The following is a 14,623-nucleotide window of genomic DNA, read 5'->3' on the forward strand; positions in this document are numbered from 1 at the left end:
TCACCCGGATGAAGTGCCCTATCATGCGACACTACGCGGGGCCCGCTGGGCGCGCGGAGCCCGCGTTGGAGTTTCCCATTGCCCTGATCCATCCTCGGCATTCTGGGCATATTTCAAGGGTTCCACTATCCGAACCGCAACCTTGGCACCTTCGCGAGGCTCGCGCCCCCAACGTACACTTGTTGGCATAGTGACCAAGCGGCTGGCATTTATAGCAGCGCACTGGGCCCTTATCCTCACCGCGTCACGCAGCTTGGTTAAGACCCGCGCTACCGCTTGCCTCAGCGGTTGCTGGCCCACCCGCGGCCTGTTGCGGAATCCGCGCATCCTGCGGGCTCGCGCACTCAGATTTACGGTGTCCGCGCCCCCCGCATTTATAGCATACGCCCTGGAACGCTGCTCCGCCGGCTGCGTTACTCGCCGCCGGGGCTGCGCTTCCCGATGGCGTCCCGCCGTGCGTCCGCAGCAGCCGCGACAACGCAGCCACTACATCTGTCGGCAACATGTCTGGCGAAGCCGCCGGATCCTGTTGTGACGGACTTTCCTTGCTCGGGCCTCCGTTGTCGCTTCCAGACTTCGACGCCGGCCTTGCCGTCCTGCCGCGTTGACCTTTCCCATTCGTAGACTGGACAGACGCGACAGACTCTTTTACCGCAGGGCCCGCGTTTCTGATACCCGGTTTCGCATTCTCGTTCGCCGCATTTCCTCGGTACGCTACTTCCGGCATCAATGATTCTTGCGGCGTAGGAGGCGGCCGATACACATCATCAATGTCGCGCCGACGTTCACATTTCTCTCCCCACGCACGCAGCTCTGCCAACGTTTTAACCTTCTTCGACCTGATAAACTTCCGCAGCGTCGGATATAGATTAATTTTTATCAGCTCGAGCTGTCGCCGCTCCGAGAGTCCCGGCTCCAGCCTACCCGCAATATACAGAAAAGCCGTAAGATACTGGCCCAGCGGCTCACCCTCGCCTTGAGTACGGCGGCGCAGCGCGTCGTATACGTCCTCGCGCGAGCGTCGCGGGCAAAACTGTCGTCGAAACTCATCCTTGAATTTGCGCAGCGTTCGCCAACTCGGACGATTTGTCTCCCACCAGAGCATCATTTCCGAGCTTACGAACGCGGTCATCAAAGCCGACAACATCTCCGCGTCGCGAAATCTATAAAAAGCTTGCACTTCGTGCAGTCGCTGGAGGAATTGTTCCGCCGTCAGCCCTCCCTTTTTAGTGAATACCACCGACCAGTTTTTCAACGCTGACACCGCGTCTGCCGGCCGGCCATCGATATAACGAGCTTTTGGCCTTCCTACGCACCTATCGTCATCGGAGTCATACTTCCACGCCTCATCGTCCTCGAGCGCTGAGTCATAACTCGCTTCGTCGGACTCTGAGTATTCTGACTCCTCCTCTTCGTATTTGTACTGACGCATTTTCATCGCGGCATTTCTCATCGGTGCCGGGCGCTCATTCTCGCGCGCCCGGGCAGTCAGCCGCGCAGACTCGCGCCTCGCCACGGGCCTCGCGTTGAGCGTTCCACGCGCCGGAGTACTGGTGTCTTTTGGGCCGCGCGCCCCCTCATACTCTAGTGCGTTATTCATCTCGCCCTGGCCCACGATGTTTCGCGCTTCGCGCGCCGGCAATGTCTCTCGCACTGGCCAAATTAAGCTAACCGCGCGCCGCCATATCGACGGCTCCTGCCCATGAAAGCTCGTCGGTCGCTGCTGTCCGCGCACCCGCGCCGCCTCGGTTTGTCCGTTGGCGAGACCCTCCGGTCGCGCGCGGCCCACCGGTGCCGACCGATTCAGCGCCGACCTCAAATTTGTTTCCAGCGGCTTCTCATTCGCAGTGATACCGTCGGTTACGCGAATACGCGTTTCCGACGGCTCCGCGTCTCCGCGTTGTGAGTGCTCGTCCATCGTCCGCCGCGCGATCACCGCTGCGCGCACCGCCGCCTCCCAAGCTTCCAACAACGCGCCATCCCGCGCCGCTGACGCGAGCGTCGCGTCAACGGTAGTCGGGATTTCACCTGCTACGTAGTCCTCTGCTTTTACCGGGGGCTCCGATTCGTGGCGCGCGCTAAATAAAAATACGCGAAATGCCCTATCCTGCACGGTCGCTGTTGTCCTCTCCGTCGCGAGACTCTGGGCCGCCATCCATGCTAGCAGATCGCTTAAACGTGTCTCGCGCACGCGCTCCCATAGTTCCTTTATCTCCGGCGTTCTCATAACTCGTCGCCTAAAGGTTTCCGGTCGCGCGCGCGACTCGCCTGGCTTCGGCCGTTTCGGCGACCTTGCCAGAGGCATCGTCTTACACGCCTAGTCCGGCGTAAACAAACAGACCCGCTAAGAATTGCTCTGCGACTCGCAACAGTTATCCGTGCGCGCGCTAAGTCTCTTAACAGCGATGACTTTGGTGCGAACACGCAACACAAAGTCTTAATCGCTTAATCCCTACAAACTTAAATTCAAACAGCCAGAAGTGATGATACCAATCACACGTTTCAATCACACAACACACATTACAAACCAATCACGCACATTAGCCAAAACACCAGGCTCGCCTCGTCGCCCCGAACTCCAGGCTATATTTCAAATTACCAGCGCTAATCGCGCAATGTAAACAAAGCGACTCTCGCTGTTGCCCTTCTTGGAACGTTCGGACTCTGGCGTAACTCGAGCCTAGCGTGTTGACGACATAGTAACAAAGAAATTTTAATTTCAAACTACAATTCTGGCCTCTCTCAGCGTCTCACCGGTACTTACCCGCAACTCAGCGATCTCGCCGAAAACGCACAAGTCGACCAAAATACCGCACTGCCTCTGACACAATGAAAACGCGATTTTCCCAACCGCACTCGCGATCACCTTCACCTCCCGTCAAACAAAGCAATGCGAAAGATTTTCCCGCCGAAAGAACACAAGGGATGCCATGCAAAGGGGGGGGGGGATTTATCCTCGGAACATAGCGAAGTGCGCCACTGCTATGCCCCCTGCGAGTTATTAAGGGTCCTTTTCCGGTGAAGGAAGCCGGCGCTGACTTCCACAGGAGCAGACCTGGGAAGGTGAACTGACAGAATCGAAATAAGTACAAAGAGGCGATCCCTTTTATTTACGCCAATAAAAGTTACAGCTACGGTTTCTTACAAACGAAATGGTGAGCGCGCTCGCTCAATCCTCAAAACGCGACAACAAACGGCGATTAGGAGCGTGATCGCTCAACTATTATACGCGACAAATATACAATGATTAGGAGCGGGTTCGCTCAACTAATAATCGCGACAACTCAATTCGCGGCGTTATACCGGGCGAGAGCTGGTACGTGAGAGAGAGATCCGCAAAATAATGAGGGAACAAACCCACCGGGTGGCTCCTCCCGCGGCTCGCTGGTGGAAAGCCGACGACGGCGAAATCGCAGTCCGGCTGGCAGCGGGGCTCGCTGGATCACCGGCGGCGGCTGGTTGGCAGCTAGCGGCCGGGATCGGCTTCTCGATCGCCTTATGATGATCGTTGAAGGGCTGCTCGAACAGCAGCCGGAGATCTACCACACGAAGACTTCTCGTCCTGGGGTTCCTCTCTCCTGGCGCGTCGTCTCTGACTTCTCTCGCGCCGTGACCTCTTTAGCGTAGCGGTCACTCTCCAACTGTCCTCAATTTCTCCCGCTCTCATAATTCTCGCGGCGCGAGCCGCGCTTTCCGCGTTCTCGCCTATTCTTCTTCCTCTCTCGCTCTCTCTCACGCTCTTCGCGCTCTCGCTTCTTCTCGCACCGTGTTCTCCGCCAGTCGCGCTCTCCCCTCTCCAGGCCTTGCAACGACACGAGCGCGTGAATGCTATGTCAACCATAGCCACGCTCGGCCGCTACATCCGTGCGAGGAGAGTGCCGCACACAGGGTTAGCGAGCATCGCTATCAGCCCTGTCACAAATATGAAAAAATGGCTGGCGGGAAAAAGATTTTAGTCAAACGAGGAGATGATTGCAGAAACGAATGCCTATTTTAAAGACTTGGACAAATCCTATTAATTGGAAGGGATTAACAAATTAGAGCAGCGTAGGATAAAGTGTATAAGCCTAAAAGGAGACTATGTTGAAAAATAAAAAAGATTTATTAAAAAAAATTAAGTAGTTTTTATTTTTGCACGGACTTTTCAAACGACCTTCGTATATAGACCGAGTAATAAGTAATATGATTATTTGATTGTTACAATTGTAAGGTTTGTTTGCAAATTTAGCAGGTGCATAATTCTTTACAATAAGCACATAGTAGCTAACGTACATTGTATTCAATAAAATTTCTAATTTCAATTTTAATAGAAATGTAAATATAAAAGATAAGTACTTAAAACATTTCATTAATTTTAATTTACGAGACCGTACAGTATTTAAAAAGTCCAAAAATTTCAGATCTAATATAGAATTTATTTTATTACAATATTATAGATATCCTTCCTTTTAAAATATACTTTTTTATATTAACTATGCGTAGGAAGTTTCTGATATAAATAAGTTATTCTTGATCAATGATGTTGAACAACAATGTATTTAACTAATGGATATAATGGAATATCAGAATTTTTAAATTAAAGTAATACTGTACCAAAATAATTGTGACAAACGCTCCCATTGTGAATGAACCAGTTCAGTCTAGTTGTCTTTTTATTTATCTCTCTTCATTAAGTATCGCTAACGGTATAGATATCGGCACCAGCGAAAGTGATCTCGTCGAACATTACCGCATGCAAATTTACAGCGACGTGACTAAAAACAAATACGCATCTTAGTTCGTTTATATCTCAGAATTCACATATGTATATTATAACAAATACAAGTCTGGTCATGAATCCTTGATATTTTTATTTTTATTTATCTTAACAAAAAATATAATTTGTTAAAATCTTTTATTAATACTTTCGATATATTATGCACGCAAAGTTATACCCCAGTGATACTAACTTTCAATTAAGGCTATATTTTGAGTTGAAACTATTATTAATAATATTTATTTTAGGTGCGTTGAGAAGAAACTCATTGGATCCGACAGTTAGACGATCGTCACTTGGTACTCCCATTGTACCTCACCGAGCATTAGATGTATGCTTAGATCCAGTTCATGCAGCTATACTTTTTAGAGATGCTCGAGGGGTACGTTTATTTAACCTCCTTTAAATGAATAATGTCTAAGAGTTACATTTTTCTATTACAATTAAAATTACCAGTATAAAACTATAGTAAACTGGAAAAAGGTTTACACACAATCTTTATGTAGACGAGTAAATCGATAGGTAATTATTTACTAAATAAATAATTTAGTAAAGAGGAAGACAGGAAGATAAAAAAAAAGGTGAACAATTATATAATCTCGATTTTGGTTATAAAGGGTTTCTAAAACATCTATCACAGCATATACAGGGTGTCTCAGACCACCCGTCCACCCCCCAAAGTGTGCCGAAAAAGTTTTTTTTTTCAAAAATTGATAACGCAATTATATATAAATCGAGTACGCTCTATCGATTGAACGTAAAATCAACTTCCGGTTCCAACAGGAAATGGCCTATTCAGACCGGAAGTGCATGATAATCCATTTTTTTAAATGGAACATGCATACTTTTTTTTCAGATTCAGATTCTACGGTAAAAAATACGAAAATTTCATAAGAATAATTTTTTGAAAAAAGTTGATATTTGACCTCTAATTGACGTCTGAAGTCTGTAATCCACCAGTTCGTACTCAAGCTGCGAATATGCACGTTTTAACAATGGAATAGGATAATGTGGCTCCTCTAAGAGGTTTTCGGGGTCGCTGAGTCCGAATCCAAGGTGAGTTTGAACTTATCAGGTCATTTTGACGTCAATTCAAGGTCATTTAGAGGTAAAACAAAAAAAAATATTAGATTTATCAAGAATGAAGTACTTTTAAAATTTTAGCCTTAATATTACAAAAATATGAATCTCGTCGTTTTTTCATTTATTCTTGTTATTATTAATCTATGTATTTACATAGCCTACTTTTATGAAATTAGGGGAAATGAAATTCCAAAACAAATTAGTTTAGCGAGATAAAAATCTTTATTCTCAAAACGTAATAGATTTCGTTGCAGTAGCAACATTTGTTTATAATAACATAAATAATGATAATTTGTTTTATTAGAACCTAACTTAATGAAAATTTTTATAACATAATTAGATTTTATCTTCTATTGTTCTGTAAATAAAATTTTTTTATGAATAACGCTGAAATAACTGTGCGAAAATAGACGGTGAAGATTTGACAAAAACTTTAATGTTCAAAATGCGCTCCGCCTTGAAAAATACATGCTTGAACTCTTCTTTGGAAATTATCAACAGCTCTTCTAATTTCTGCTGCCTGCTGCGACCGAATTGCATCCGTGATTCTATTCTATTCTATCCGTGATTCTAACGAAATCTATTATGTTTTGAGAATAAAGATTTTTATCTCGCTAAACTAATTTGTTTTGGAATTTCATTTCCCCTAATTTCATAAAAGTATGCTATGTAAATTACATAGATTAATAATAACAAGAATAAATGAAAAAACGACGAGATTCATATTTTTGTAATATTAAGGCTAAAATTTTAAAAGTACTTCATTCTTGATAATTCTAATATTTTTTTTTTGTTTTACCACTAAATGACCTTGAATTGACCTCAAAATGACCTGATAAGATCAAACTCACCTTGGATTCGGACTCAGCGACCCCGAAAACCTTTTAGAGGAGCCACATTATCCTATTCTATTGTTAAAACGTGCATGTTCGCAGCTTGAGTACGAACTGGTGGATTACAGACTTCAGACGTCAATTAGAGGTCAAATATCAACTTTTTTCAAAAAATTCTTCTTATGAAATTTTCGTATTTTTTACCGTAGAATCTGAATCTGAAAAAAAAGTATGCATGTTTTATTTAAAAAAATGGATTTTCATGCACTTCCGGTCTGAATATGCCATTTCCGATTGGAACCGGAAGTTGATTTTACGTCCAATCGATAGAGCGTACTCGATTTATATATAATTGCGTTATCACTTTTTGAAAAAAAAAACTTTTTCGGCATACTTTGGGGGGTGGACGGGTGGTCTGAGACACCCTGTATATATCGAGTTTGCAATTAACTGGTTACTTTATCAGCCATGCACAAGTTTTTTTTACAAACGCCGCTGTTCATCTCAATTTTTATCCAGAATACGACCAGTAACAGAAAGGGATATTAATATTAATGAAAATAGACGCTAATTGAAGGCCAGGTTTTATGGAAGCTCAGCTGAGGGGCTGTGTAACAGAGTACGTAGTTCTGTTAAACAGTCACGGCATGGCGCCACTATTTTTGACTAACAAGCGTTTGTTATAGGAAAATAGCGTATTCGGCGTACGAATCTATACACCTTGATTTAGCCTGATCAATAATTCTAACACCTGATGTGCTAAACAGGTAGAAATGTTCCGAATTTACCCCTGATCTTTCACGACGAGAGCTCAGGAAGCCAATCGGCTACCCCATTTTTATCATCATACGTACATTTTTTTTATTCAACAATCATTGTTAATACGAGGTCTGTCCGGAAAGTATCGGGCCTACCTTTATATTTTCGTGCTAGCGTTATTCTTTATCATCTGGTGGGTGGCATCCTTCAAAGTAATCCCCACTTGTTTGAATAACACGGTTCCATCGATCTTTCCACTTTTCAAAACAGTCCTGGAACTCACTTTTAGGGATAGCCTTAAATACACTCGTCGCATTGTTTTCAACCGTTGTTTTGTCATCGAATCGGTGTCCTATGAGTGGTTTTTTTAGTTTTGGAAACAGCAGAAAGTCACATGGGGCTATATCGGGACTATATAGAGGTTGTCAAAGCAATGCGATATTGTGTTTGCTCAAAAACTTCTGCACAAGATTGGATGAATGCGCTGGCGCATTATCGTGATGGAGAAGCCAGTCACTACTTTCCCAAAAGTGCGGCCGTTTTCTTCTTACTTCATCACGTAAACGTTTCAAAATTTGAACGTAGTATTCTTTATAGATTATCTGACCTGTTGGTGCATATTCGTGATGTACAACACCTTTACAATCGAAAAAAACAATCAGCATTGACTTAATATGATATTCCGACTTTGACGTGCTTTTTTTGGTCTTGGTGATTCAGAATGCTTCCACTGTGAAGATTGTTGTTTTGTTTCAGGATCAAAAGCATAAACCCATGATTCATCACCTGTAATAACTTTTCTAAGCACATTATCATCATTATTGACCATTTCCAGATTGTCCAGAGCGATTTCTAAGTGAATGTTCTTCTGTTCTGCTGTGAGTAATTTTGGGATGAATTTCGCACACACGCCTTTCATTCGTAAATTTTCGGTTAAAATTTTTGAAATGATAGTTTTTGGTATCCCAAGGTCTTCTTCTAGTTCTCGCACAGTCATACGACGATCTTGTTTGATTGCAAGTTGCACCCGCTCAATATTATCTGCGGTTTTTGTCGTCGAAGGTCGGCCGGAACGAGAATCACTATCGACAAAAGTGCGACCATCTTTGAACCTTTTATACCACTCTTTTATTCGTGTTTTGCTCATACACTCGCTTCTGAAGGCCTTTTGCATCATTTCAATAGTTTCCGAACTCGTTTTTCTGAGTTGAAAGCAAAATTTGATGCAAATTTGTTGATCTTGTTTTTCAGTCATTTTTGACAATATCAAAATCCGACGAACGCGAAAAAGGCACTGTAAACAAAGAGACACTATGTATGAACTATACGTCCGGCAGGTATCAGTAAGTAACCAATAGATTCGTGAGGCTTTACTATTGACGTTTCTGTCCGGTAGAGGTCGCTCGAACACTATGGCGCGAAGATATAAACGTAGGCCCGATACTTTCCGGACAGACCTCGTATTTTAAATATCTAAATGTTTATTATTTCTGTTGCAAAGCTTATTGAAAAATAATTTTTACAAAACTTGAATCGTAAAAATTAGATAATTAGAACTTGAATCTTAATCAAATAAATATAAATGTCCTCTTCTTCCAAGCAACTAAAATATTACAAGTCAAGTGATATTTGAGTATTTAGATTTGTTTTTAAGTAATTTTTTTAAGCAATGCCAAAAGTAATAAATCATACGTAAAAAATTGTTCTGATAAAGTGTGGTTTTTCAAAAATAAATTACATACAGATATATAGAGATTTTTCTGTTATGCTTTTAAAAAACAGAGACATTCAAAGAAGCTTGCAAAAAAATTCAGAAGCTCGAAAGAACTTGCAGAAAATCCAGAAGCAAATAAAGCCGGTCGACGACGTATTCAGCATACCGTATGTCAAACTGGATAGTGCAAGTAATCGAATAATGTTGATGAAAAATTTTTTCTTTTTTTTATTAATCCATGTCTATTTACAATTTGTTTCAGTATAGTGACAATAAGCAAATTTTTTTGATATTAGATATATATCTATATAATAAACAGCAGTATACTCTAGTAAGCATACTGTCTTTGTTTTACAGTATTATTGAAATAATTATGTTAATTTATTTGCGTATTTATTAATTTATGTTTTTTCAATCTGGTATAGCAATGGATGTCTTAAGAAGTTTATTGACAACTTTATTTGGGTGGTTATGTAGTCTGGAATTATATAATTTGCGTAAAATTTTTTAATTTCTTATTTGATTGCAGGTATCTGTAAATCATTTTAAAATCTTTCGAGGATTTTGATATTCAAGTTAGAAGCACTACCCCATAGTCGAATACCAGTCTAGACTGGTTTAAGTACAGCTTTATACAGCAACAGGTTGTTTTCAATTGAAAGCTCCGATTTTGTTCCGACGAGCCAGTACATTTTTCTCCATTTTAAACTCAACTGTTTACGTTTAGTGAATATATGTTCTTTCCATGTAATCTTCGGTCTAGGTGAATACCTAGATATTTTACTTAATTGCTTTGCGGAATATTTTTCTCGTTTAATCTAATAGAAGGACAGGTATCTTTTCGAAGTGTGAATGTCGTATGTATTGATTTGTTTTCATTTACTATTATTCTCCAAGAGTTACACCAATTTTGAACGCAATTTTTTATGTAATTTTGTAATGTTTCGGTTACTGTTGTTGCCTTTGAATGTACTGTTAAAATTGCTGTATCATCTGCAAATATTTCTGTCAAGATATTGTAACGGAGAATATGCGACCGTTCCCGTCTGGGTAGCTCATGGCCGCCCGTATAAATTATTTATTTGGGGATTCTGGAAACAAAAGACGTTCCCACGACTGAATAACGCGTCGAGAACAACCACATTAAACGCACAGATTCGAAGTCGGGATGAGGGCGAATAAACACAACACCGGATTAACACACTAATCCTTTAATCGTCAACAATCGACTACAAGACGGCAATCTCACGCCTATATACTACGAGCGGCACAATAATAAACGCAAACGCGAAGATGAATCGGTAGCTGGTCAGCCTGCCGATTCTCTGTTTAAAACTAAATATCACAATAAATGCCCGACAAACACTTTCCACCGTTATTTCATCTACAGGGAAGCCAGCAGATCTGTCGCGCTACCACCCATCAGCTGGCGTCCAAACATGCAAGAGAGAGAAACAAGAGAAAACACGGCACCGACCTTGATCTTCAGCCTCTCTGATGGCTAGAACGCTTTGCAGTGTGACGTCACTGGTGCGCTCCTTCTCGCTGATTGCTTCGCTAGTGTTTATTATCGTCGCTGTTTGTTCTCTTGCTCGTCCTTTCATTCGCTTTATCAATCTTGCTGCCTTAATCTGTTGTTCCGCTTGTTGATTGCTGTTGTTGTTGCTTTCGCTATCCTTCGGTTGCTCGGTACTGCAGCAGCGATAAAGTCCGCGCACCCGCGCACTTCGCTAGTTACCCACACGCACGGGTGCCGGGTATCTTTTGGGACACGGCTGGGCGCGACCCAGCCACATTCCAATACTCGTCCGCGCACCGGGCGTGTCTCCGAAAAACGAAAAACGTTTACGAGATCGCGGGTCCAACTTCGGAAAAATCGTTGACTTCGGTTTTAATCCGTGCGCGCAACTTTCTCTGCTCAAAGCCCAGCAGATACTCCCTCTAATTTTCCGCGATGATCCGCAATTCGAGCGCTCTCTCTCTCTCTCTCTCTCTTCTGCGCTATCTCGATGTCTCCAGCCGTCAGCTCAGCCCGTAAACAGCATCTCGAAAACAAAAATTAAGCATGAGTGTGCGTGCCACACGCATACACTCTCAGCTTGGCACGGCGTGCGGACATTTGAGAAAGCCAAATGGACGAATTCGGCCTAGCCGAGATTCTCCGTTACAATATTAATAGACTTTGATAGGTCCGAGGTTATATAACAGATATAGTGTTGGACCTAAAACATTTCCCTGCGGTACTCCTGCTTTTATTAATTGACGTTTTGATACGTTTTTATTTATTTTAACTTGATAGATTCTATTGTATAGATACGACTGTGACAATTTGTAGTGAAGCTGAGGGAAAAACCTCTTGAGCTTGTGCAGTAGCACTTTATGCTAAATCTTGTCAAAAGCCTGGCATCATCCAACAATATACTCGTACAAGGGCAGTATTGTTTATCTTCGATGGCTTTGCTCGCAACAGATACTATTCTATTTACTTACTCAATCATAGAATGGTTATGCCTGAATCCGAATTGATGATCAGGGATATACATTTAATTTTTCTATTTAAATTATGAAGTTAACGTCGACAGAACATTTTTTTTTAATTCAAATCCAAAAGTATAGCGAACCATACAGTGTTTGGAAATTTTCTATATGAAAATTTTTTAGTATATTTATAAAAAAATTAAAAAAACATTTTATTTTTTTACGTTTAAACGTGAGTTTTCTTTCCTTCGTCTTTCGAATTGTTACAAATGCTTCATTTTTTCAGTATTTTTCAGTAGCTTCTTTTTCGTTATCGACGAAGCAAGTGCTTTTCCGAACGTTAGTAAGTTTTTAATAATTTTATCACCGTTATACTTCATATAATTACAATGTCAAGAAGTCTTTGTGCTTTCAAAGGGTCTATTTCTTCAAAAAACAAGAAACCCGATTTATCTTTTCATCGTTTTCTATTGGATCCAGACGTATAAGTATTATTAATAAAAATTTATTTCTAATTAACTTATTGAACAATGTTATATACTGTTACGTGACGCTTCATTGTATTATAATTGTATTTTGTTTAATAATACTTCGGACCCGAGATTTCCGTTCGGACATAGTATAATCAGCAGTATTCTTGTGCGCGACTCGGTGGGAACGTGCGGCAGAGGATGATTCACGCTGCGCCAGCATGCTGCGACGGCATGTTTCGGTCAGCGTGCTTAGCTAGGTAAGACGACCCGGCACGAGAAGCGTAAACATCCGAAGCGTATACGCTTCGGAGAGAGACGCTATGCTAAGGACAAAGGCTATATAATAAGCCAGCGAAAGCAGAGCGGGGGATTTTCAGTTAGTTAGGAGCGAGCGCTCAAGCAAGAAGCCTGCATTTTCCTACTAAACAGTTTTGAGAATATAATTTTTCAAGTTGCGATTAAGTGTCGAATTCAATTGTTTTAATAATTTCGTGTAAACGAAATCATCGGAATTATCATTTTGTTCCGTGTTAGTACACTATTGGATAAAAAAAATACATAAGACCACGAGAATCTTAGGAATTGTTATTTTTGCTGCGTGTTGGTACACCATCGAATAAAAAAAAATATATTGGACCAGTTGATCTGATCGGATACAAAGGAAAACAATATATTGGACATATCACAAATCAAACAATATTTTGGACCTAGACGACAGAGTGAGTACTTTTGGGCTCTATTTTCGATAAGCTGAAATCTCTTCCTTATTGTTTTTTCTTTATTATCTCTCCCCCTCTTCGCTCTAATACTACTAAGCATAATCAAGGTTCCCCTTTCGGTGAATCCACGTGATTGCGTACCGGGACCAAATGTGTAAACACCGCTGACCGCGCAAATTAAAATATTTATTTTAATAAATCGCGAACCACATAGTAGCGCGATATTATTACTAGAAGTGTTATCCGACGTATTAAAATATATATATATATAAACCTATCTAACATACCGGCGTAAGTTCATTTAAGTCAATCGGCGAAGCCCCCTCCCTTTTTCCTTCCCGATTACTGCCTCTCGCAAGGACGAACTTCGGATATTGTCGGTAAAGACGCGATCCATTCGGTGACACGGTCGGGGTACCGTACTGAAGGTCTAGTCCGCCCGAGTCGGGACCACTCGGAGCTAAAAACGGTCTAACACGTGCCCGTTTTGAAGAGACATCAAAACTGGCACGCAACATATACTTTAGTGATATAATGGTTTTTTCTAAGTCAGAGGAATTGGTGAATTGATTGAGCAATGATAGTTTGCGGGACCTTACATCAGAGAAATGATGTAGGATACATATATTTTTAAAGCATTTTAACAATTCTGATATTACGTCAATGGACAAGCAGGGTAAGTAATTATTAAAATCTATCGCGATTCCAAAATATTTCGATAATTACAAAAATATTTACGATAATAAATCGATTGATCTCGCGATTGTTAATCAATCGAGTTTTGTCTATTACTATTATTATTATTATTATTCCTTTTTTTATAAATCACCGAAAGTACATAGTTCTTTAAGAAACGATATGCATTTCGCTCTACCGTGTATTCCGTTGATTAGAAAATGGGTTGAAGAGCTAGCTTTACGTTCGGGTTCATGCAGTAATTTATCGGATATTTTGAAAAGAACGCGGAAGAACGTTAATGAGTATTGATGAGGAATGAAAAGTCTATTAGAAAATGGTTAAAATATAATTAAAAAATGATTTTGTAAAGAGATTTTAAGATTTTGATGACGGAATTTGAAATTCTAGTATCGTGATTCAAGCATGTTTTTAGGATTAGCGGTAGGTGGCATGACTGGCTTCAGCCAATAACATATTACCTCTCCAATAATCAAGATGATCTTAGTACTCCCAATCAATCAGCAATAAAAATGTTAGGTATTACAGGAAAAAAATCGTTTTGAAGTTTTAATAATAGAAAAATTTATTTTAATTTAGATAGCCTTCATTTATTAGAATGTACGTATAATATGGCATTTAACGGAAACATTACAAGATTTGGTGAAACACTGATTTCATAAGGCCCTATTACAGAGCTTTATGAGCTTAAAAAATAGCCCTGTGAAATCAGCACCAAATCTGATGTTTTAAAATGTCTATTCATGTTTATTTGATAAATTAAATGTTTCATTAGTAGCTAGAGTATTTAGTAACACAATTTTTAACGCGATAGGAAATAGAATTAAACGTAGAGAATTAGCTTACCTTTATTGTCAAGGTTTTTTAAAAAAAATAAATGACATTTTTGACTGTTTAAACAGAACAGCCTATATTGATTCCAACCTAATACGCCGTCCATTAATTGAAAAAAATCCTGAAGTAGGACATTGTTCAAGAGAATCCGTTGCATTTATAAAATCTTAGAAGTGCCAAGATTCCAAAATTCCGCCAGCTTGTATTAATAGTTTTATTTTAATTATAACTAACTTATTAATATAATATAAAGAATTAAAAAATTAGGGGGTCACTTA

At 40.8% G+C, this 14,623-nt stretch overlaps 1 protein-coding gene across 1 annotated transcript in view; it reads left to right on the plus strand.

The window, feature by feature from the left end:
• Nucleotides 1–14,623, plus strand: part of LOC131666139 (5'-AMP-activated protein kinase subunit gamma-2) — a 1,183,314-nt gene that overhangs the window by 535,972 nt on the left and 632,719 nt on the right. The window contains exon 8 of the mRNA XM_058938551.1: nt 5,005–5,138. Within this exon, the coding sequence (XP_058794534.1) occupies nt 5,005–5,138 (134 nt within the window). The remainder of the gene's footprint in view (nt 1–5,004; nt 5,139–14,623) is intronic.

This window comes from Phymastichus coffea, unplaced genomic scaffold, assembly GCF_024137745.1.
Source record: "Phymastichus coffea isolate CEN01 unplaced genomic scaffold, Cenicafe_Pcof_1.1 PCOF00003, whole genome shotgun sequence".
NCBI lineage: Eukaryota > Metazoa > Arthropoda > Insecta > Hymenoptera > Eulophidae > Phymastichus > Phymastichus coffea.